General features: G+C 38.6%; 2 protein-coding genes, 1 long non-coding RNA gene and 2 pseudogenes across 4 annotated transcripts; 1 reads left to right on the forward strand and 4 right to left on the reverse strand.

Annotated features, from left to right (window-relative positions):
- The first annotated feature begins 20 nt into the window (after nucleotides 1-20).
- Nucleotides 21-2,951, forward strand: LOC125471006. Of its 2 annotated transcripts, XR_007253333.1 has the most exons (3): nucleotides 21-602; nucleotides 713-1,481; nucleotides 1,565-2,951. It is a non-coding gene; the product is annotated as an uncharacterized LOC125471006 (long non-coding RNA). The 2 variants fall into 2 exon arrangements; XR_007253332.1 differs by having other exon boundaries at nucleotides 713-2,951.
- Nucleotides 2,952-5,210: 2,259 nt separating this feature from the next.
- LOC125471001 (non-functional pseudokinase ZED1-like) lies at nucleotides 5,211-6,920 on the reverse strand. Its single transcript, XM_048570857.1, has 2 exons — nucleotides 6,712-6,920; nucleotides 5,211-6,289 (listed from the first exon to the last, which is right to left on the reverse strand). Exons 1-2 carry the CDS (start codon nucleotides 6,732-6,734, stop codon nucleotides 5,254-5,256), a joined length of 1,059 nt encoding a protein of 352 aa, XP_048426814.1. The 5' UTR covers nucleotides 6,735-6,920; the 3' UTR covers nucleotides 5,211-5,253.
- Nucleotides 6,921-7,948: 1,028 nt separating this feature from the next.
- LOC125470960 lies at nucleotides 7,949-9,015 on the reverse strand (annotated as a pseudogene).
- A 541-nt stretch (nucleotides 9,016-9,556) lies between these two features.
- LOC125470999 (non-functional pseudokinase ZED1-like) lies at nucleotides 9,557-11,498 on the reverse strand. The gene is made up of 2 exons (XM_048570855.1): nucleotides 11,234-11,498; nucleotides 9,557-10,819 (listed from the first exon to the last, which is right to left on the reverse strand). Exons 1-2 carry the CDS (start codon nucleotides 11,254-11,256, stop codon nucleotides 9,781-9,783), a joined length of 1,062 nt encoding a protein of 353 aa, XP_048426812.1. The 5' UTR covers nucleotides 11,257-11,498; the 3' UTR covers nucleotides 9,557-9,780.
- Nucleotides 11,499-15,103: 3,605 nt separating this feature from the next.
- Nucleotides 15,104-20,907, reverse strand: LOC125471004 (annotated as a pseudogene).
- Between the last annotated feature and the right edge of the window lie 441 nt (nucleotides 20,908-21,348).

Raw genomic sequence — 21,348 nt, forward strand, 5'->3', positions numbered from 1 at the left:
CATCAACGGCCTTACAATCTCACCTTCAAAATCCACCTCCAAAGTCACCTATCACCCGAAAACCAGCACAACGCGTAAGCAGGCCTGTGCCTGCCACATCAATCACAATGTGGTGAATTTCCTAATGATAATTTGATTGATCGTCTAGAAAACTCGAGTGTCACTGTTCTATAACAGTAAAATGGCAAAAATGCTCTCCAAATTTTTATCTGGCTGTGCTTTATTTCAGCTTTTCTATAGTGAAAATGTGGTTATGCCCTTCCACTCCACCTGTCGACCATCGCTGCGTCTTCTAGTTTCTTCCCTTTGCTTTTCACTCTTTTTGCTTATGTTGCTTTTCACTCCTTCTCCACTAATTTCCGTTCGATTGTTTTGCGTTTTGTGCTTTGGTGAGATATTTTATTAGTCTATGTTATGTGTTCTGATCAAGGATTGAATTGGGTTTCTTAGTTAAAGCGAAACTGGACTCTTCCTTTTGCTTCCAATACGTTCTTCCAACCCACCCCCAATTCTCTCTCGACAGTTTTTCTTGGAAGCACAACGTGAATCCTGTCCCGGTTCTCTCGATTCAAAAAAATTCTTCAACTGGCTTTGATTTCAAGGTAACTCTTCTCTCTTCAGAATTTTGTTTGGGATTATCTTTTTCACTCTGTTCCACTGAATCTCTATGACCTTTGATTGAATCTTTTCTAAAATGGGTGTTCTAAAGCAGCTGTCATCTTTGCATACAACTTCCTTGCTGCTGCGTTGGGGGCGACGATCTGAAGTGAAAGGCCTCAAATTTACAGCTAATACAAATATCATGTATTGCTTATCGCATTTTATCTTCAAGCTTAATCCATCACTTGATATGCAGTACTAATTCAGTTGTTCATCAATTTGTTTCACTTTTAGGTTTTATTATGGTAAGTAATTCCTCTATTTCGAGTATCATGTATATGTTCTTGATTTCCACTGAATGCATATATTTGTGTTAAAGTATTGATTTTCGGTTTTTTACAGTTTCGTAATGCATTCTTTTGTCATGTCATTAATGATCACATGTTTGCTAAGCATGATCATGTGCAATAAAATGCATCTGGTGACTTCATTAATCCTCTATCCAATATTTGTATTAGTTGATTGAGAATTAGAGTTACGCGATTTCCCAATAATGCATCGAATTGAAGGTTTTTTTTTGAAATTTTTTCGTTTTCTGTCATGATAGTTGCAATAAGCTTGGATTGTATTGTTGCTAAATACTATGATATGCAAGATGGGGAACTTCGATTAATATGCTAAATTCTTAAAATTGGGACGTCTAGATGTTTATAGACGGTTCTTCCAACATCATTAACTGTATCAATTCTGCACCAAGTCCCAGAAGGTCGTGTTGGGGTATATTGGAGAGGATGCACTCTTCTGAGGACAATTACAAGGGGACAGGCGTCAGTTACTATGAATACTCGGGTTCGAACTTTTTTGAGCCCAATCACCAAAACGTGGGACATAAACTCTCTCATACCCTTCATTTTCAAGGAGAAGCTGAAAGTTGTTACGGGTACTAATATTGGCGATGTTACAGGAAAGGATCGCCTCATCTGGACAGAGACTAAGACTGGCGTTTAGACGGTGAAATCCGAGTACCTTTCAATGCAGGCTAGTGTTTGCCCTCCTCTGCCTTCTCGTCCCTTCATGTCCCGTGCCACTCCAAATCGTGTGTGGAAGATTATTTGGCAATTGCAAACCCCTGCAAAAATCAAGAATTTTCTATGGAAGACTTTCCACTGCCCTCTTGCCACGATGGAGGACCTGTTTAAGCGTTAATCTGCCCCTAACCTGATGTGCACGATATGCCATCTTCAGAAAGAGTCAATTGAACACCTTTTTTTATTTTGCCAATCGGTAAAACCCATCTGGTTTGGTGGGATACTAAATTACAAGATTGATAGAAGTGGGGTATCTAGTTGGATAAAAAGTGGTTGACTCGGTGGCTTACAGTCAATTGGGGGACAGTGGGGACCAGTTGCACGTGCTTTCATATGTTGCCTTCACATGTTGGCATATATGGAAGGCTCATTGCAATCTCTTGTTTAATTGGTGACCAATCGACCCCACCCAAGTGGTTTGTGCCATTAATAACTCGGCAGGTGCTTTCAGTGCAGCTGTATGTGATGTATCCACTCCCGTCTCCTGTCCCTCCGGAGGATGATCGATTGCCCAGGTGGTTCCCTCTACCACAATGTATACAAAAATAAATGTTGATGCTAGTTGGTCGATGCAGACGCGTTCTGGCTTCGCTGGAATTGTTGTGCAGGATGACAAAGGCTCTTTTGTGGTTGCAATCAGGTACGCTATTCGAGCCCCTTGTGTTGGTGTGGCAAAAGCAATGGTTATCCTCAAAGGGTGTGAATTTGGTCTTTGGTTGGGGCTTAGTAAGGTGGTTGTGGAGTTTGATTCCCAAGAGTCTATCTCCTCTCTGGTGGACTCGCTCGACAAGGGTAGATGGGAAGCTTTCCCTTACTTAGTGAAAGCTAAAAGACTAGGGGATTCTTTCCAGGATTATTGCTAGTCTTGGATCCCAAGACTAGCCAATTTGGCAACAAATGCTTTGGCGTCGCAGAGATGCTTAGAGATGTGTGATGTTACTTGGGTTAACAGACCCCCATCTTCACTTGTTCATGTCCTTCACAATGACGGATTACCTTGCCCTGCTTAGGGCTCGGGGGGCTTTGCTGAGGGCGACACGCTAACTTGGTTACCGCGTCTCCTTTGTAACTCTCACCATTGCCCTTTGTCTATTTCTTTGTTTCATGTTTGCTTGCCTCGTTGTAGGCTTTGTATGTTTCATCTGGTATCTTTGCCCGGTTTTAATCTACCAGTTTTCAAATAAAAAAAAAAAAAAAAAAGCCATTTTAAATTACTAATATGACTATCGTCTAAGAAAGAAAATCTTTCAAGTTACTACTATCTTAGAAAAAAAAAAAAAAAAAAAAAAAAAAAAAACCTTTGATTTACTTGTTCTTAGGAAAGAGCTTTCAAGTTACTGGATGTCAAGAAAGATTGCCATTCAATATTTTAGCAAGGCTTCTAATCTCTAAAGAACAAAACAAGGCCACTCATATATACACAAAGTGCTCGACGAATTGTTTGGTTTAAAAAATACATAAATTTTTTTGCGCGTTGTGTGCTATTTTCGTCTACAAAATCCTTAAATATTTTATACTAGGATCATTCAAGGTTAGAATCCTGAATCCACCACTGCCAATAATTCTCCACTTTTGTTTTGTTTTTTCAAAAAGACAAATAGAAACTACAAACTTCTCTTTAAGTTTGGACGAGAATCTATTAACCCCAATAATAATATTGTTTTCCACATGAAAAATCAACATTAGTTCTTTCTCAAATGACACATGAGATTTTACATGCGGATATGATTCCATAGTACGTCTTGTTGATCATTTCTATTAACCACCGGTTCACAACGCAAAAAGAAGCATCTTTACGCTAGTGGTGATTCGTCCATATTCCTACGAGGTGGCTAATGACCATCTCCTCCATTTGCTCGTGTCATGAGAATGGAGAAGGTGGTTATCCGGCATTTCGCCCGCATTGTTTGCATTCTCATAAACAACGGATGAGAATTCCATCTCGTTCCAAATGGTGAACATCTCAGAAATCCTCACATCTTAGTTGTTTATCGTGTATCGTGCGATCAGTTTTTGTCATGTACTATTTGTGTTTAATTTTAAATAATAAGATTCAAATGATTTCTGAAAGCACGATATACGATGAACGGTTAGAATACGAGAATTCCTAAGATCTTCACCATTTGGATCCTGGAATCCAAATCCATAAACAACTATCTATCAAAGATCTCCATTGGAATAAAACAAATGATGCGGGGTCCACGGCTGGATAATTTGGTCAGCGGTCGTAAAAGGTATTGTAGAAGCTGAGGCAGACTTCATACCGATGAAATGCAGCAATTGTAGACATTCTTCCTCGCGAACAATAAACATCTCGAGCTGTCTAAGATTGAGAAGACTGGGAATCGCCATGAGTGATAAGAAGGCCCACATCCCACCAGGAGAACGTTATTGAAGTTGATTCTCGGTTGATTTCAATCATGTCTTTGAGCATTGTCTTTTAAGCATATTACTGTCAAGTAGATCGTCATCATTGTTCGTTTAGATTTCTACCAGTGTGGTGTTGCAATAGATTTCTACAGGCAAGTGATGATCGGTTGGTGCAGTTCTCTCAATCTCTAATGGAGTTCATATAACAGTTGGCCCTTGAACGTGCTTCATAGTCCATGCTTGAGGCTACAAACAAAATCCAATCCTCCTTCAACTATTCACCAAAGAAGGGATGGCGAGGACTTTAACTGCATAAAATGAGCAGCAGCAGTGGGACTTCATAGTCCTCTGTTTTTTTCTGAAACATCGTAGCACTCTTCATAGTCTTATGTCCAAGGGAGTTCATGGTCTTGTTATGCAAAGTTTCAATCTCAAGCTTGGTTACCCATGTTGAGATTGATGGGGAGTACTAAAAGATGTTTTTATTGGAGATTAGTTTATAATTGAACGGTCGAGATTGGTCTAGTTGATGAAAGTTATTAGAAGAGTTTGTTAGAAGGTTGTAAAATTAGTTATTTATTGATAGGCTAGTATAAATTAAAAGCTCTCCTTTACTATAATTTTTTTTCAACTTAAAAGATATTAATACAAGCTTTCATTTCTTTCTAAACTTTCACCTTCTTCTTCTTTGTTTCATTGTAATTTGGATAGTTTCATACATTTTTCAATGTATTAAATATCTGATCTCTTTGAAGTACGTAGTATATAGTTGAGGGTATTTCAATTGACTCGAGAATATTAGACTATTATTATATATTTGACGGTATTTTTTAGCTGCCATTATTTCAATATTTTAAAGCAATTTTGTAATATTAAGTATTTAAAATAAAGCCTAGGTAAAGTAAGACAGAGACTATAAGAAGAAGAAAAAAGTATATGTAACAAATTGACTAATATTTAACTACCTAATTAAATTCATGAAACATCCAACATGTGTCATTTTACACCAGTTTTATATAAAAATTTACCAAACATTTTGACACTTTTTTGTTTTTTTTTTTGCTAAATGAACTTTTAGCAATATAGTTAATTAAACACTTACCTGATTTTTTTACGATGACTTATTCTCACAGCACAATAGAAATAGTTTAAAAAAAAAAAAAAAAAAAAAAAACACAGCAATCCAAACTAGCCCCTAGCTGGGCATAACAAACTCTTCAATTCGAACAAGTTCTCTAGCCACATCCACCATATCTGGTCGGCTTTCAATTCTATCTCGAGTGCAAAACAATGCCAGGTTTAGGAAATCATGCAACTGCTGTTGTATTTGCTCATTTTGCCCCACCTCCTCAAAGATTTTTGGATCGACAATCGCCCTGATTTGACCATCACATTCAAGAACATAAGAAATCACAGATTCATATCCTTCCTCCTGATTAAATTCCACAGCTTTTCGTCCCGTCAGGAATACAAGTAAAAGAACACCAAAGCTGTAAACATCAGCTTTTTCTGAAATGCTACCAGACCACATGTAGGCAGGGTCAAGGTACCCAGGTGTCCCTCCCACAGCATCTTGAACATCCCAATCTGGAGGAGGAATGGTTATAGAGTGCGAGAAGTCGTAAAGTTTGGGAACATAGTCGTCATCCAAGAACAGGCAGTTGGGGTTCAGATACCTATGAATGATGGCTCGGGCAAAAGCGGTATGGAGATATGAAACTGCACTAGCAACTTGCTTTGCAATACGCAATCTAATGTTCCATGGTAGTATGATTTGATCTTCATCACTAGCCCCACCTAAACTTCCATCAGAGTTGAGAACTCCTTTTGCTGCGTATTCATGCACCAGCACTGGTATAGGGAACTCTAAGCAGCAGCCCAGGAGTTTCAAAACATTATCATGGTTGCTCATCTGCAATGAAATGACAATGTCACGAATAACGCAAGACCTATCCCCATCCTCGGTTGACCAGTTCCGAATGTAGTACTTTGATACGAAAATGGATCGGCCATCTAGAAATCCCCTGAACATTGCGTAAAATGAACCCTGTTTTACAGTGTGAGAAGGAATGAAGTTGTTAGTTGCCCTGATGAGGTCATCCGCAGAGTAACAATGAATAGGATGAGATTCTCCATCACTAGAAGCAAGGAGATCCTCTAATAACTTTTTTAGATTCTTGTAGTATGACGCCTCTCTTTCCTTCTTTCTAAAAAATGGCAGCTTTGAGAACCTGACACAAATATATACACACGATGTAACACAAAAAATTCATGAAACTGTATATATCTTTCTTACTTGCCATTGTCAACAACGAAAACAAAATGTTGAAATGTTAAAAAGTTAAAAATCTCATAAATATCTAGTGCGGTACACCTGCTCTCATACCATGCTTGGCCTATAGCTAAAACTTATACTCTACACTTGGCTGAACAACAAGAACGAATTAGAGAATGATTTTTTCCCCATTTATGTGGTACTAAATACTTTTGGAAGATCTCTTGTTCAACAATTTATGTTCTCGAAAAAAGATTACTTCGGATTCAGCACATGAAAAATTTGATTGAGTTTAGGACTTTAAATAATGGTCGATAGCACTTCCTAGACCATAAACAAAAACAGAGGAATTAAATCTGAAATATGCTGATAACTCACAGTTGCAGGAGTTTTGATAGCATTGTTTCAACGTATGATAAGATTCAGATTGCACCAACTCAGTAGATCGATCGATTTCTCCAGCAGTCTGCTGTCGGATGTCTTGTGCAAGCAGATCAGCAGCGCTTCTACTCCGGCAGTTTCATTTTCTTCTGCGGACGGATAACTAGAGTTTTGAAGAATTGGAAGTTTCTTGGTAATGCTTTGCAAAGTCAACGATGCCTGGCCTGCTAAGAAATTACATGGTGCTAGGTGGTGGGCCAGGCCGAAGAAATACACATGATAAAGGCAACTGGCAACTTGCAAAGAAAGAAAGGAGGAACTAGGAAATAGGAGGCTGTGACAAAATCACATACATGATACACTCGTCCATCATGCAAGGCAAAACACATCAACAACCTTACATCTCACCTTCAAAACCCACCTCCAAATTCATCTATCACCCGGAAACCAGCACAATGCGTAAGCAGGCCTGTGCCTGCCACATCAATCACAATGTGATGAATTTCCTAATGATAATTTGATTGATCGTCTAGAAAACCCTGAAGCACGCCATAGAGTAAATCCTTCTGTATAATGCTAAAAGGATCGAAGTTGTTGGTTGCCCTGTTGAGCTCTGCAGTAGAATAAAAAACAAATGGGAATTTGGAGCAAGCCTCTGTCTGAGATTGATTACAATTTTACACAATGTTGTCAAAAAAAGCTTTGATGCATTAATTTGACTACCTTGTTTTGTTGTTTACTAAACGCCAAGTGTGAACCAAAGAAAGCCAAATGCAATGATGAAAACCAGAACTTACAAAATTTTGGATGGCATCGTTTTTGCTTTTTGCATCAAAGACAAAAGCGATGCAAGTTCCGTGGTTGAATCGATACCCTCTGATGTTAACAAATGAGATGGATAACAATGTTAGTAGTATTAATTAGACAAAATACACCTCAAGTTTTCTGTAATGTACCCAGTTTCCATGTAAATAGGGTCAGCGTACAGTATGTCCTTTCACATCATCTTCAACATGCAACTGCTGAGTAACAATAGTTGTACACCGCAGAAAACTTCTATAATTCTCCCATCTTGGAATTATCATGAAAATATAACAAAACTCTCAATGACCTCTGCTTCTTATGCAAGATTGGGCTCAAACCTTGAGTTTGGACTTTGGGGGTGTGATAATTAATATATATGGTGGAGGAAAATATAGTTGATCCTTTGACAAAAGGCCTACCAAGAGAACGATCAGATTACAAACATTAGAATTGCCGTTAAACCAGTATCCAATACTTTTGATAACAAATGTAGTGGATCGAAGCCAGCTGGCCAAAACAAATTCTTCAATTCGAATGAGTTCTCTAGCAATGCCAGTTCAAGGAAATCATGCGACTGCTGTTGTACTTGCTCATTTCCCCCCACTTCCTCATAGATTCTCGGATCAAGAATTTCCCCAATTCGGCCATCACAACCACTAGCATATGGAATTATTTCAATTCCTTCCACCCGCTCCCAAGGTGTTCGTCCCGTCAGTAAAACAACTAAAAGAATACCAAAGCTGTAAACATCAGTTTTTTCTGAAATGAGACCAGGCCGCATGTAGGCGGGGTCAAGGTACCCAGGGGTCCCTCCCACAGCATCTTCAACATCTTATTCCGTAGGAGGAATGGTTGTCGAGTGCGAGAAGCTGAAAAGTTTGGAAACATAGTCATCATCCAAGAACAGGCAGCTGGGGTTTAGATACCTATGAATGATGGGTTCGGCAAAAGGGGTATGGAGATATGAAACTGTACTGGCAAGCTGCTTTGCAATACGCAATCTAATGTTCCATGGTAGTATGATTTGATCTTCATTATCCCCTCTTAAACTTCCATTATGGTTGAGAACTCCTTTTGCTGCGTATGCATGCACCAGCACTGGTATGGGGAACTCTAAGCCCCAGCCCAAGAGTTTCAAAACATTATCATGGTTGCTCATCTGTAATGAAATGTCAATGTCACAAATAACGCAAGACCTATCCCTATCCTCATTTGACCAGCTCCGAATGCAGTACTTTGATACCATAACATATCATAGAATTGACCCTGTATTGCAATGCCACCATGCTTTACAATGCAAGAAGGACTGAAGTTGTTGGTTCCCTTGATGAGGTCATCAGCAGAGTAACAACGAATAGGATGAGATTCTCCATCACTAGAAGCAAAGAGATCCTCTGAAAACTTTTTTGGATTCTTGTAGTATGACGACTCGATATCTCTTTTCTTCTTTCTACAAAATGGTAGCCTTGAGAACCTAGCACAAATATATATAGACATATGTAACACACGAAAAATTAAGGAAACTATATATATTTGATACTTGCCATTGCCAACAACGAAAATAAAATGTTGAAATGTTAACAATCTCCTAATTATCTAGTGCGGTACACCTGCTCTGATACCATGCTTAGCCTATGTGTAAAACTTATACTCGTAAACTTGGCTGAACAAGAAGAACGAATTAGAGATTGATTTTTTACTCCTCAGCCGAGCTCGGCCGACGAGTTGGCACGCCCCGCATTCAACCAAAGGACTTAGTTAGCTTATTAGTTATTCGGCCTACACGCCGCGTAGGCTTTGTAATTTTTAGGGTCAACAAGTACATAGTTGAGGGTATTTCAATTGACTTGAGAATATTAGACTATTATTATATATTTGACGGTATTTTTTAGCAGCCTTGATTTCAATATTTTAAAGCAATTTTGTAATATTAAGTATTTAAAATAAGGCCTAGGTAAAGTAAGACATAGACTATAAGAAGAAGAAAAAAGTATATATAGCAAATTGACAAATATTTAACTACCTAATTAAATTCATGAAACATCCAACATGTGTCATTTTATATCAGTTTTATATAAAAGTTTATCAGACACTTTGACACTTTTTTTTTTATTTTTTTTGCTAAATGAACTTTTAGCAATATAGTTTATTAAACACTTACCTGATTTTTTTTACAACGACTTATTCTCACAGCACAATAGAAATAGTTTTTTTTTTTTTTAAAAAAAAAAAAAAAAAAAACACAGCAACCCAAACTAGCCCCTAGCTGGGCATAACAAACTCTTCAATTCGAACAAGTTCTCTAGCAACATCCACCATAACTGGTCGGCTTTCAATTCTATATCGAGTGCAAAACAATGCCAGGTTTAGGAAATCATGCAACTGCTGTTGTATTTGCTCATTTTCCCCCACCTCCTCAAAGATTTTTGGATCGACAATCGCCCTGATTTGACCATCACATTCAAGAACATAAGAAATCACAGATTCATATCCTTCCGCCTGATTAAATTCCACAACATTTCGTCCCGTCAGGAATACAAGTAAAAGAACACCAAAGCTGTAAACATCAGTTTTTGCTGAAATGCGACCAGACCGCATGTAGGCAGGGTCAAGGTACCCAGCAATCCCTCGTACAGCATCTTCAACAACCAAATCCGGAGGAGGAATGGTTATAGAGAGAGAGAAGTCGTAAAGTTTAGGAACATAGTCATCATCCAAGAACAGGCAGCTGGGGTTCAGAAACCTATGAATGATGGCTCCGGCAAAGGCGGTATGGAGATATGAAACTGCACTAGCAACTTGCTTTGCAATACGCAATCTAATGTTCCATGGTAGTATGATTTGATCTTCACTAGCCCCACCTAAACTTCCATCAGGGTTGAGAACTCCTTTTGCTGCGTATTCATGCACCAGCATTGGTATAGGGAACTCTAAGCAGCAGCCCAAGAGTTTCAAAACATTATCATGGTTGCTCATCTGCAATGAAATGACAATGTCACGAATAACGCGAGACCTATTCCCATCCTCATCCTCGTTTGGCCAATTCTCATTGTAGTTCGTTGATACGATAATGGATCGGCCATCTAGAAATCCCCTGAACATTGGGTAAAATGAACCCAGTTTTACATTGCGAGAAGGACTGAAGTTGTTAGTTGCCCTGATGAGGTCATCCGCAGAGTAACAATGAATAGGATGAGATTCTCCATCACTAGAAGCAAGGAGATCCTCTAATAACTTTTTTAGGTTCTTGTAGTATGACGACTCTCTTTCCTTCTTTCTAAAAAATGGCAGCTTTGAGAACCTGACAGAAATATATATACACGATGTAACACAAAAAATTCGTGAAACTGTATATATCTTTCTTACTTGCCATTGTCAACAACGAAAACAAAATGTTGAAATGTTAAAAATCTCATAATTATCTAGTGCGGTACACCTGCTCTCATACCATGCTTGGCCTATAGCTAAAACTTATACTCTACACTTGGCTGAACAACAAGAACGAATTAGAGAATGATTTTTTCCCCATTTATGTGGTACTAAATACTTTTGGAAGATCTCTTGTTCAACAATTTATGTTCTCGAAAAAAGATTACTTCGGATTCAGCACATGAAAAATTTGATTGAGTTCAGGACTTTAAATAATGGTCGATAGCACTTCCTAGACCATAAACAAAAACAGAGGAATTAAATCTGAAATATGCTGATAACTCACAGTTGCAGGAGTTTTGATAGCATTGTTTCAACGTATGATAAGATTCAGATTGCACCAACTCAGTAGATCGATCGATTTCTCCAGCAGTCCGCTGTCGGATGTCTTGTGCAAGCAGATCAGCAGCGCTTCTACTCCGGCAGTTTCATTTTCTTCTGCGGACGGAGAACTAGAGTTTTGAAGAATTGGAAGTTTATTGGTAATGCTTTGCAAAGTCAACGATGCCTGGCCTGCTAAGAAATTACATGGTGCAATAGGCGGTGGGCCAGGCCGAAGAAATACACATGATAAAGGCAACTGGCAACTTGCAAAGAAAGAAAGGAGGAACTAGGAAATAGGAGGCTGTGACAAAATCACATACATGATACACTCGTCCATCATGCAAGGCAAAACACATCAACGACCTTACAATCTCACCTTCAAAATCCACCTCCAAATTCACCTTGTAAGAATATGAGTATGAGATAAAGAAGTTTTGAGAACAGTTGAAGGTATTCAATTAGGGATGGAAAGTCCTATTGATGAAAGGAATGCTGATCCTTTATAGTAAAGGATTTTGGTTAGCATACGGAAAACAAGAGGTTGTTTCCAATTAGGATTTTGATAGGGAATCCTGATTTGTCTTGGAAAAGTCTATATGTATATATATAGTGGCCTCTCTTCTCACAGAGATATGCTCATACTGAACCATAACCTATATGTGAGTCGAGCTCTTAACATTCTGCAAGAGAAGAGAAGGTTCACTGAGAGATTGCTGCGATGGCTTCAAGTGCTGGTGTTGCTGCAGGTATGATTCACTTTCTGGTTTATAATGTGCATATATCTAGATTAGTCCTTTTGTGTTTGTAGTTCATGTTTTGGTCTTGGTGATTGGTTGCTAGATAAATCTTACATGTGGTATCAGAGCCACAAGACATACAAACTTGAGTTCAAATCTGTAAAGGAGAAAAGATGTATGTGTTCAATAAAAAAAAAAATTAAAAAAAAAAATATTAAAATTTTGCCCTGATAGAAAATCGAGGTTGGGTTCTCGAGACCAATAGAACGGCTGTGGAAGAAAACAACGGCTATTTTTGAAATTGAAAAATTTTGACCGTTGGAGCCACTTAACCACAACCGAATGGGATTTTCTCGGATTGGGGTTCGGTTTTGATCTGGGTTTTCATAAAATACGAAACCTTATGTTTTCAAATTCTAAATTCGCTTCCGCTATCTTCATCGAGAATTTGAAATCAGTAATTAAAAGGTATGGTTGTGTTCTGCAAGTTCTGAAATTCCAGTATATGGTTGAATATGTATAAATATATGTTGCTGCATTCTGTGTTCATAAATTAATCGTGATATATGTTGCTGCATTCTGTGTTCATAAATTGATCGTGATAATCGATATCAAACGTAATATAATTGTTGGTTTTGGAAGTAGATTAAAGATTCTAGATTTAACCTTGTTTATTTTGCATCTATGACATGATTGTGAGGACTCCATGCTCAATAAATGTTTAAAGTCACATGGCTGCTACAACATGTTGATTGGATCCTAAGTATATCATTTGTTCTATATATGCTTGTCAACAATTTGTTGATTAAGACTATGTATATGAATCTATGATTATAGTCATGATGTGCAAAGGGATGTTGGAATGAAATCTGGAACTAATGAGTTCTTATTCGTGATTTCATGGTTGCTGCAGCATCTGCAATATCATTGAGGACTATGAACTTAGCCAATATACCTATTCTAACTGGAGGAAGCAATTACAAGAAGTGGAGACGAGAGATTGACCTCTTGTTGACACTTAATGAATTTGACATTGCTCTTGACACTCCCAAGCCGGTTTTAACTGATCAAAGCACTCGGGCTGAGAAAACTGACGCAGAGAGATGGGTTAGAGCCAACAAGGTGGCACTTTCTATACTTGAAAGTGCCATGACAGATACTGTTCGTGGAGGGATCAAGAAGCATGAATTGGCTGTTGATTATTTGGGTGCAATTGAGAGGAAGTTCAAGGAATCTCAAAAGGCAGAAATCAGTCAATATATGGCAATGCTTACCACGTACAAGATTGAAGGCACAGGTTCCATTCGGGATCACATCATGAAAATGACCGATGCAGCTGAAAAGTTAAATTCCCTAGATGTTAACATTGGAGAAAAACAACTAGTTTTTATGATTCTCCAAGCTCTTCCAAGCAAATTCAGTCAATTGAAGGTGTCCTATAACACTCAAGACAAGAATTGGGATGTTGATGAGCTAATTGCACAGTGTGTGCAAGAAGAGACTAGACAGAAGCAAGAAAGATCAAAGGATACTGAAGCAGTAAACTTTGTGCATTCAGACAAAGGGAAAAGGGCTTTCAATTCTTTCCCAGGAAACTATGGTAAGAATTCCAATACTAAGCCTACTTCTTTTAAGCCAATTGCATCTGCTAAAGTAAAAGACTCTGTTAAGGGATCTAACAATCTTAAAATCAAACCTAAAAATATTGCCAAACTTAGATGTTTCTTCTGCAAAACTAAGGGACACTTAAGGAAAGATTGTCAAGTCTTCAATGATTATCTTAAAAGCAAGGGTGTGGAACATGTCAATGTGTGTGTTGAGTCAAATTTGATTGAGATACCTGTGAATTCTTGGTGGTTTGACATTGGATGCTCAGTCCACATTACAAATTCTTTAGAGGGCTTCACAATGTCAAAACAAACTGGATTCAAGAATTATAATGTTTTTGTGGGTGAAGGAACTAAGGTTGCAGTAGAAGCCATAGGAACGGTATACTTAAAACTGTCTTCTGGTTTTATAATGAGTTTAAAAGATGTGCTTTATGTGCCTAAAATGAGGAGAAATTTGGTCTCTGCTTCAAGTATTGTCAAGGAAGGTTTTGCTTTTCTAGGAGATGATGAAAGCTTGAAAATTTTTGAAAAGGGCAAGTTAGATCATGTATTGGGAGATGCTTATTTGAGTGACAACCTGTGGTGTTTGAACTGTACTTTAGAGTCTCATAATCAATATGTCTTAAACACAAGTACTAAAAGGATGCATTGTGGTGATGATTCATTTATTCTTTGGCACAAAAGGTTAGGACATATATCTAAAGAAAGAGTCCTAAAGTTATCCAAGGAAAACTTGATTCCAGAATTGAATTTTGACACTGCAATCGAATGTGTTGATTGTGTCAAGGGAAAGATGACTAATTTTAGAAAACTAGATGCTAAGAGAAGTCATGACTTGCTGGAAATCATACACACTGATATTTGTGGACCTTTTTCTACCAAGACCATATGTGGAAACTCTTATTTTGTTAACTTCATTGATGATTTCTCAAGATTTAGTTATACTTATCTGATATGTGAGAAGTCATCAGTTCTTGATTGTTTTAAAGTCTACAAAACTGAAGTTGAGAAACAACTAGGAAAGGTCATTAAGATTGTTAGATTCGATAGAGGAGGAGAATACTTTGGCAGGTACACTAAGGCTGGACAGAAGAAGGGTCATTTTGCTCATTATCTTGAGCAACAAGGTATCGTTGCTCAATACACCACACCTGGGACACCACAACAGAATGGAGTTTCTGAGAGGAGGAATCGAACTTTAATTGGAATGGTGAGAAGCATGATGACAAGGTCAAAGTTGCCTGGTTTCCTTTGGGGAGAGGCATTAAAGACAGCAACTTACATATTGAATAGAGTACCTTCCAAAGCAGTTTCATCCACACCTTTCAAAATCTGGTGCAAGAGGAAGCCTAGCTTTGATCATTTTCATGTTTAGGGATGTAAAGCTGAGGCTCGAATATATAATCCAAATGAGAAGAAACTTGATGCAAGGACTGTCACATGCTACTTTATCGGATATTCAGAGAAATCCAAAGGCTATATCTGGTCGGCTTTCAATTCTATCTCGAGTGCAAAACAATGCCAGGTTTAGGAAATCATGCAACTGCTGTTGTATTTGCTCATTTTCCTCCACCTCCTCAAAGATTTTTGGATCGACAATCGCCCTGATTTGACCATCACATTCAAGAACATAAGAAATCACAGATTCATATCCTTCCGCCTGATTAAAGTCCAGAGCTTTTCGTCCCGTCAGGAATACAAGTAAAAGAACACCAAAGCTGTAAACATCAGTTTTTTCTGAAATGCGACCAGACCGCATGTAGGCAGGGTCAAGGTACCCAATTGTCCCTCCCACAGCATCTTCAACATCCGAATCCGGAGGAGGAATGGTTATAGAGAGCGAGAAGTCGTAAAGTTTGGGAACATAGTCGTCATCCAAGAACAGGCAGCTGGGTTTCAGATACCTATGAATGATGGCTCCGGCAAAAGCGGTATGGAGATATGAAACTGCACTAGCAACTTGCTTTGCAATACGCAATCTAATGTTCTATGGTAGTATGCTTTGATCTTCACTAGCCCCACCTAAACTTCCATCAGAGTTGAGAACTCCTTTTGCTGCGTATTCATGCACCAGCACTGGTATAGGGAACTCTAAGCAGCAGCCCAAGAGTTTCAAAACATTATCATGGTTGCTCATTTGCAATGAAATGACAATGTCACGAATAACGCAAGACCTATCCCTATCCTCGTCTGACCGGTTCCCAATGTAGTACTTTGATACGATAATGGATCGGCCATCCAGAAATCCCCTGAACATTGTGTAAAATGTACCCCGTTTTACAGTGCGAGAAGGACTGAAGTTGTTAGTTGCCCTGATGAGGTCATCCGCAGAGTAACAATGAATAGGATGAGATTCTCCATCACTAGAAGCAAGGAGATCCTCTAATAACTTTTTTAGATTCTTGTAGTATGACGACTCTCTTTCCTTCTTTCTAAAAAATGGCAGCTTTGAGAACCTGGCACAAATATATATACACGATGTAACACAAAAAATTCATGAAACTGTATATATCTTTCTTACTTGCCATTGTCAACAACGAAAACAAAATGTTGAAATGTTAAAAATCTCATAATTATCTAGTGCGGTACACCTGCTCTCATACCATGCTTGGCCTATAGCTAAAACTTATACTCTACACTTGGCTGAACAACAAGAACGAATTAGAGAATGATTTTTTCCCCATTTATGTGGTACTAAATACTTTTGGAAGATCTCTTGTTCAACAATTTATGTTCTCGAAAAAAGATTACTTCGGATTCAGCACATGAAAAATTTGATTGAGTTCAGGACTTTAAATAATGGTCGATAGCACTTCCTAGACCATAAACAAAAACAGAGGAATTAAATCTGAAATATGCTGATAACTCACAGTTCAGTTGGCCATTAAGACAACTCGATATCAAAAATGCTTTTCTTCATGGCGACTTGGAAGAGGATGTCTATATGAAACAACCACAAGGGTTTGTGGATGCTACCTGTCCTGGATATGTTTGCAAATTGGTCAAATCCCTTTATGGGTTAAAACAGGCCCCTCGAGCTTGAAACTCGAAGTTCACAAGCTATCTTCCAGCTGTTGGGTTTCAATCCTCTTCTTCTGATTCTAGTCTTTTTGTCAAGATTGATGGTAGTGATATAATTCTGCTCTTATTGTATGTTGATGACATCATTCTCACTGGTTCAGATTCTGCTAAAATTCAATCTGTCATTGATGATCTTGCTGGTGTATTTGAACTCAAGGATATGGGGAGGTTAACATATTTTTTGGGATTGCATATCCAATATAGAGATGATGGTTCATTGTTTATCTCCCAAGCTAAATATGCCAAGGATGTGTTACAAAAGGCAGGAATGGATACCTGCAAATCTACATCTACGCCATGTAAGCCTCATACTCAAATTCTTGCTGGTGAAGGAACATTGGTGTCTGATCCTAGTCACTATAGGAGCATCGTTGGGGCTCTACAATATCTTACCTTTACTCGCCCTGATATAGCCCACTCAGTGAACATGGTTTGCCAATTCATGGCACAACCAACTGATGTCCACATGGTTTTGGTCAAAAGGATCTTGAGATATATTCAGGGGACAATTGGTTATGGCTTACACTATACCAAAAGCAAGGAATTCAATATTACTGCCTATTCTGACTCAGATTAGGCAGCAGATATCAACACCAGAAGATCAATCACAGGTTTTATTGTCTATTTGGGGAACAATCCAGTTTCTTGGCAGTCTAAAAAGCAGTCCACAGTCTCTCGAAGCTCCACGGAGGCAGAGTATAAGGCATTAGCTCACTGTGCAGCTGATGTCTTTTGGATTCGCTCTGTGTTTAAGGATCTTCATCAATCCATATTAGTTCCCCCATTCATATACTGTGATAACATTTCTGCCCTGGCTTTAAGTTCAAATCCTGTTTTTCACTCCAAGATCAAGCATCTTGACACGGACTATCACTTTGTGCGTGAAAAGGTTCAACGAGGAGATCTTATGGTTCACTATATTCCCACAGATGATCAGGTGGCCGATGTCTTTACAAAGGGTTTGCATAGTCCCATTTTTCATAAACATTGCAGGTCTCTTGGCTTGGGCATTAGTTCTGCAGCAAACTTAGCTTCCGTAGCTCAGCTCAGTTTGTGGGGGGAGTAATAACCATAGAGTCATGTTGACATATGGCAGTGTGTCATTGGTTAGTTACTTGGTTTGAGTTAGTTAGAATGGAGTTGTTAGAAAGGGTAATAGAGTCATTGTGTAATGTGATATTAGCTAGTATAAATAGCTGATATAGATGTCATGTGTGTATATTCAGAAAACTCTATTTCTTTACTCTGTGAAATACAAAACCTCTCGACTTCTCTTCTTTCTTCACTTCAGTTCTCATATCTCTATTTGATACATTTAGGGCATCATACATTCATTAGTTAATAGTTTCAACGTATGATAAGATTCAGATTGCACCAACTCAGTAGATCGATCGATTTCTCCAGCAGTCCGCTGTCGGATGTCTTGTGCAAGCAGATCAGCAGCGCTTCTACTCCGGCAGTTTCATTTTCTTCTGCGGACGGAGAACTAGAGTTTTGAAGAATTGGAAGTTTATTGGTCATGCTTTGCAAAGTCAACGATGGCTGGCCTGCTAAGAAATTACATGGTGCAGTAGGCGGTGGGCCAGGCCGAAGAAATACACATGATAAAGGCAACTGGCAACTTGCAAAGAAAGAAAGAAGGAACTAGGAAATAGGAGGCTGTGACAAAATCACATACATGATACACACGTCCATCATGCAAGGCAAAACACATCAACGGCTTTACAATCTCACCTTCAAAATCCACCTCCAAATTCACCTATCACCCGAAAACCAGCACAATGCGTAAGCAGGCCTGTGCCTGCCACACCAATCACAATGTGATGAATTTCCTAATGATAATTTGATTGATCGTCTAGAACACCCGGGCCATAGAGTAAATCCTTTTGTATAATGCTAAAAGGATCGAAGTTGTTGGTTGCCCTGTTGAGCTCTGCAGTAGAAAAAAAACAAATGGGAATTTGGAGCAAGCCTCTGTCTGAGATTGATTACAATTTTACAGAATGTTGTCGAAAAAAGCTTTGATGCATTAATTTGACTACCTTGTTTTGTTGTTTACTAAACGCCATGTGTGAACCAAAGAAAGCCAAATGCAATGATGAAAACCAGAACTTACAAAATTTTGGATGGCATCGTTTTTGCTTTTTTGCATCAAAGACAAAAGCGATGCAAGGCCAGATACGAGAATACAGGGAGCTTAACAATTGAACAATGAATGACCAAAGTTCCATACTAGAAGCTAGTTCCGTGGTTGAATCGATACCCTCTGATGTTAACAAATGAGATGGATAACAATGTTAGTAGTATTAATTAGACAAAATACACCTCAAGTTTTCTGTAATGTACCCAGTTTCCGTGTAAATAGTGTCAGCGTACAGTATGTCCTTTCACATCATCTTCAACATGCAACTGCTGAGTAACAATAGTTGTACACCGCGGAAAACTTCTATCTTTCTCCCATCTTGGAATTATCATTAAAATATAACAAAACTCTCAATGACCTCTGCTTCTTATGCAAGATTGGGCTCAAACCTTGAGTTTGGACTTTGGGGGTGTGATAATTAATATATATGGTGGAGGAAAATATAGTCGATCTTTTGACAAAAGGCCTACCAAGAGAACGATCAGTTTACAAACATTAGAATTGCCGTTAAACCAGTATCCAATACTTTTGATAACAAATGTAGTGGATCGAAGCCAGCTGGCCAAAACAAATTCTTCAATTCGAATGAGTTCTCTAGCCACATCCACCATGTATGGCCTTCCTTCAATGTCATCTCGAGTGCTTAACAATACCAGTTCAAGGAAATCATGCGACTGCTGTTGTACTTGCTCATTTCCCCTCACTTCCTCATAGATTCTCGGATCAAGAATTTCCCCAATTCGACCATCACAACCACTAGCATATGGAATTATTTCAATTCCTTCCACCCGCTCCCAAGGTGTTCGTCATGTCAGGAAAACAACTAAAAGAATACCAAAGCTGTAAACATCAGTTTTTTTTTCTGAAATGAGACCAGGCCGCATGTAGGCAGGCTCAAGGTACCCAGGTTTCCCTCCCACAGAATCTTCAACATCCTATTCCGTAGGAGGAATGGTTGTAGAGTGCGAGAAGCTGTAAAGTTTGGAAACATAGTCATCATCCAAGAACAGGCAGCTGGGGTTTAGATACCGATGAATGATGGGTTCGGCAAAAGGGGTATGGAGATATGAACCTGTACTGGCAAGCTGCTTTGCAATACGCAATCTAATGTTCCATGGTAGTATGATTTGATCTTCATTATCCCCTCTTAAACTTCCATCATGGTTGAGAACTCCTTTTGCTGCGTATGCATGCACCAGCACTGGTATGGGGAACTCTAAGCCGCAGCCGAAGAGTTTCAAAACATTATCATGGTTGCTCATCTGTAATGAAATGTCAATGTCACGAATAACGCAAGACCTATCCCTATCCTCATTTGACCAGCTCCGAATGCAGTACTTTGATACCATAAACATATCGTAGAATTGACCCTGTATTGCAATGCGACCCTGTTTTACAATGCGAGAAGGACTGAAGTTGTTGGTTGCCCTGATGAGGTCATCAGCAGAGTAACAACGAATAGGATGAGATTCTCCATCACTAGAAGCAAAGAGATCCTCTGATAACTTTTTTGGATTCTTGTAGTATGACGACTCGATATCTCTTTTCTTCTTTCTACAAAATGGTAGCCTTGAGAACCTAGCACAAATATATATAGACATATGTAACACACGAAAAATTAATGAAACTATATATATATTTGATACTTGCCATTGCCAACAAAGAAAATAAAATGTTGAAATGTTAACAATCTCCTAATTATCTAGTGCGGTACACCTGCTCTGATACCATGCTTAGCCTATGGGTAAAACTTATACTCGTAAACTTGGCTGAACAAGAAGAACGAATTAGAGATTGATTTTTTCCCCATTCATGTGGTACTATGTACTTTTGGAAGATCTCTAGTTCAATGCTTTATGTTATCAAAAAAAGATTACATTCGGGTTCATCACATGAAAATTTTGATTGAGTTCAGGACTTTAAATAACAGTCGTTAGCACTTTCTAGACCATAAACAAAAATAGAGGAATTAAATCTGAAATATGCTGATAACTTACAGTTGCAGGAGTTTTGATGGCATTGTTTCAACGTATGATAATATTTAGACTGCACCAACTCAGTAGATCGATTGATTTCTCCAGCAGTCCGCTGTCGGATGACTTGTGCAAGCAGATCAGCAGTGCTTCTACTCTTGCAGTTTCATTTTTTCCGAGGACGGATGACTAGAGTTTTGAAGAATGGAAGTTTATTGATAGTGCTTTGCAATGTCAACGATCATGAAAGGCAAAACACATCAAAGGCCTTACAATCTCACCTTCAAACCCACCTCCAAATTCACATATCACCCGAAAACCGGTTGAATGTTTCATAGAAGAAGCAGGGTCATTGACAGTTCCTCTGCTTGCCACCCCAATCCCAATGTGATGAATTTCCGAATGATAATTGATTGATCATCTAAAAAGAAAAAAAAAAAAAAAAGCCCTGAAACACGCCGTAGAGTAAATCCTTTTGTATAATGCTAAAGGATCGAAGCTGTTGGTTGCCCTATTGAGCTCTGCAGTAGAAT

This window comes from the organism of the source record quoted next, unplaced genomic scaffold (assembly GCF_019419815.1).
Source record: "Pyrus x bretschneideri cultivar Hongxiangsu unplaced genomic scaffold, Pyrus_bretschneideri_v1 Contig55, whole genome shotgun sequence".
NCBI lineage: Eukaryota > Viridiplantae > Streptophyta > Magnoliopsida > Rosales > Rosaceae > Pyrus > Pyrus x bretschneideri.

Bases quoted from the DNA above. Each gene is read 5' to 3' on its own strand.
- LOC125470999 (XM_048570855.1), bottom strand. From the start codon at position 11,256: ATGCTATCAAAACTCCTGCAACT. The intron at 10,820-11,233 runs GTGAGTTATCAG...TATTTCTGTCAG, and splicing joins CTATCAAAACTCCTGCAACT to GTTCTCAAAGCTGCCATTTT.
- LOC125471001 (XM_048570857.1), bottom strand. From the start codon at position 6,734: ATGCTATCAAAACTCCTGCAACT. The intron at 6,290-6,711 runs GTGAGTTATCAG...TATTTGTGTCAG, and splicing joins CTATCAAAACTCCTGCAACT to GTTCTCAAAGCTGCCATTTT.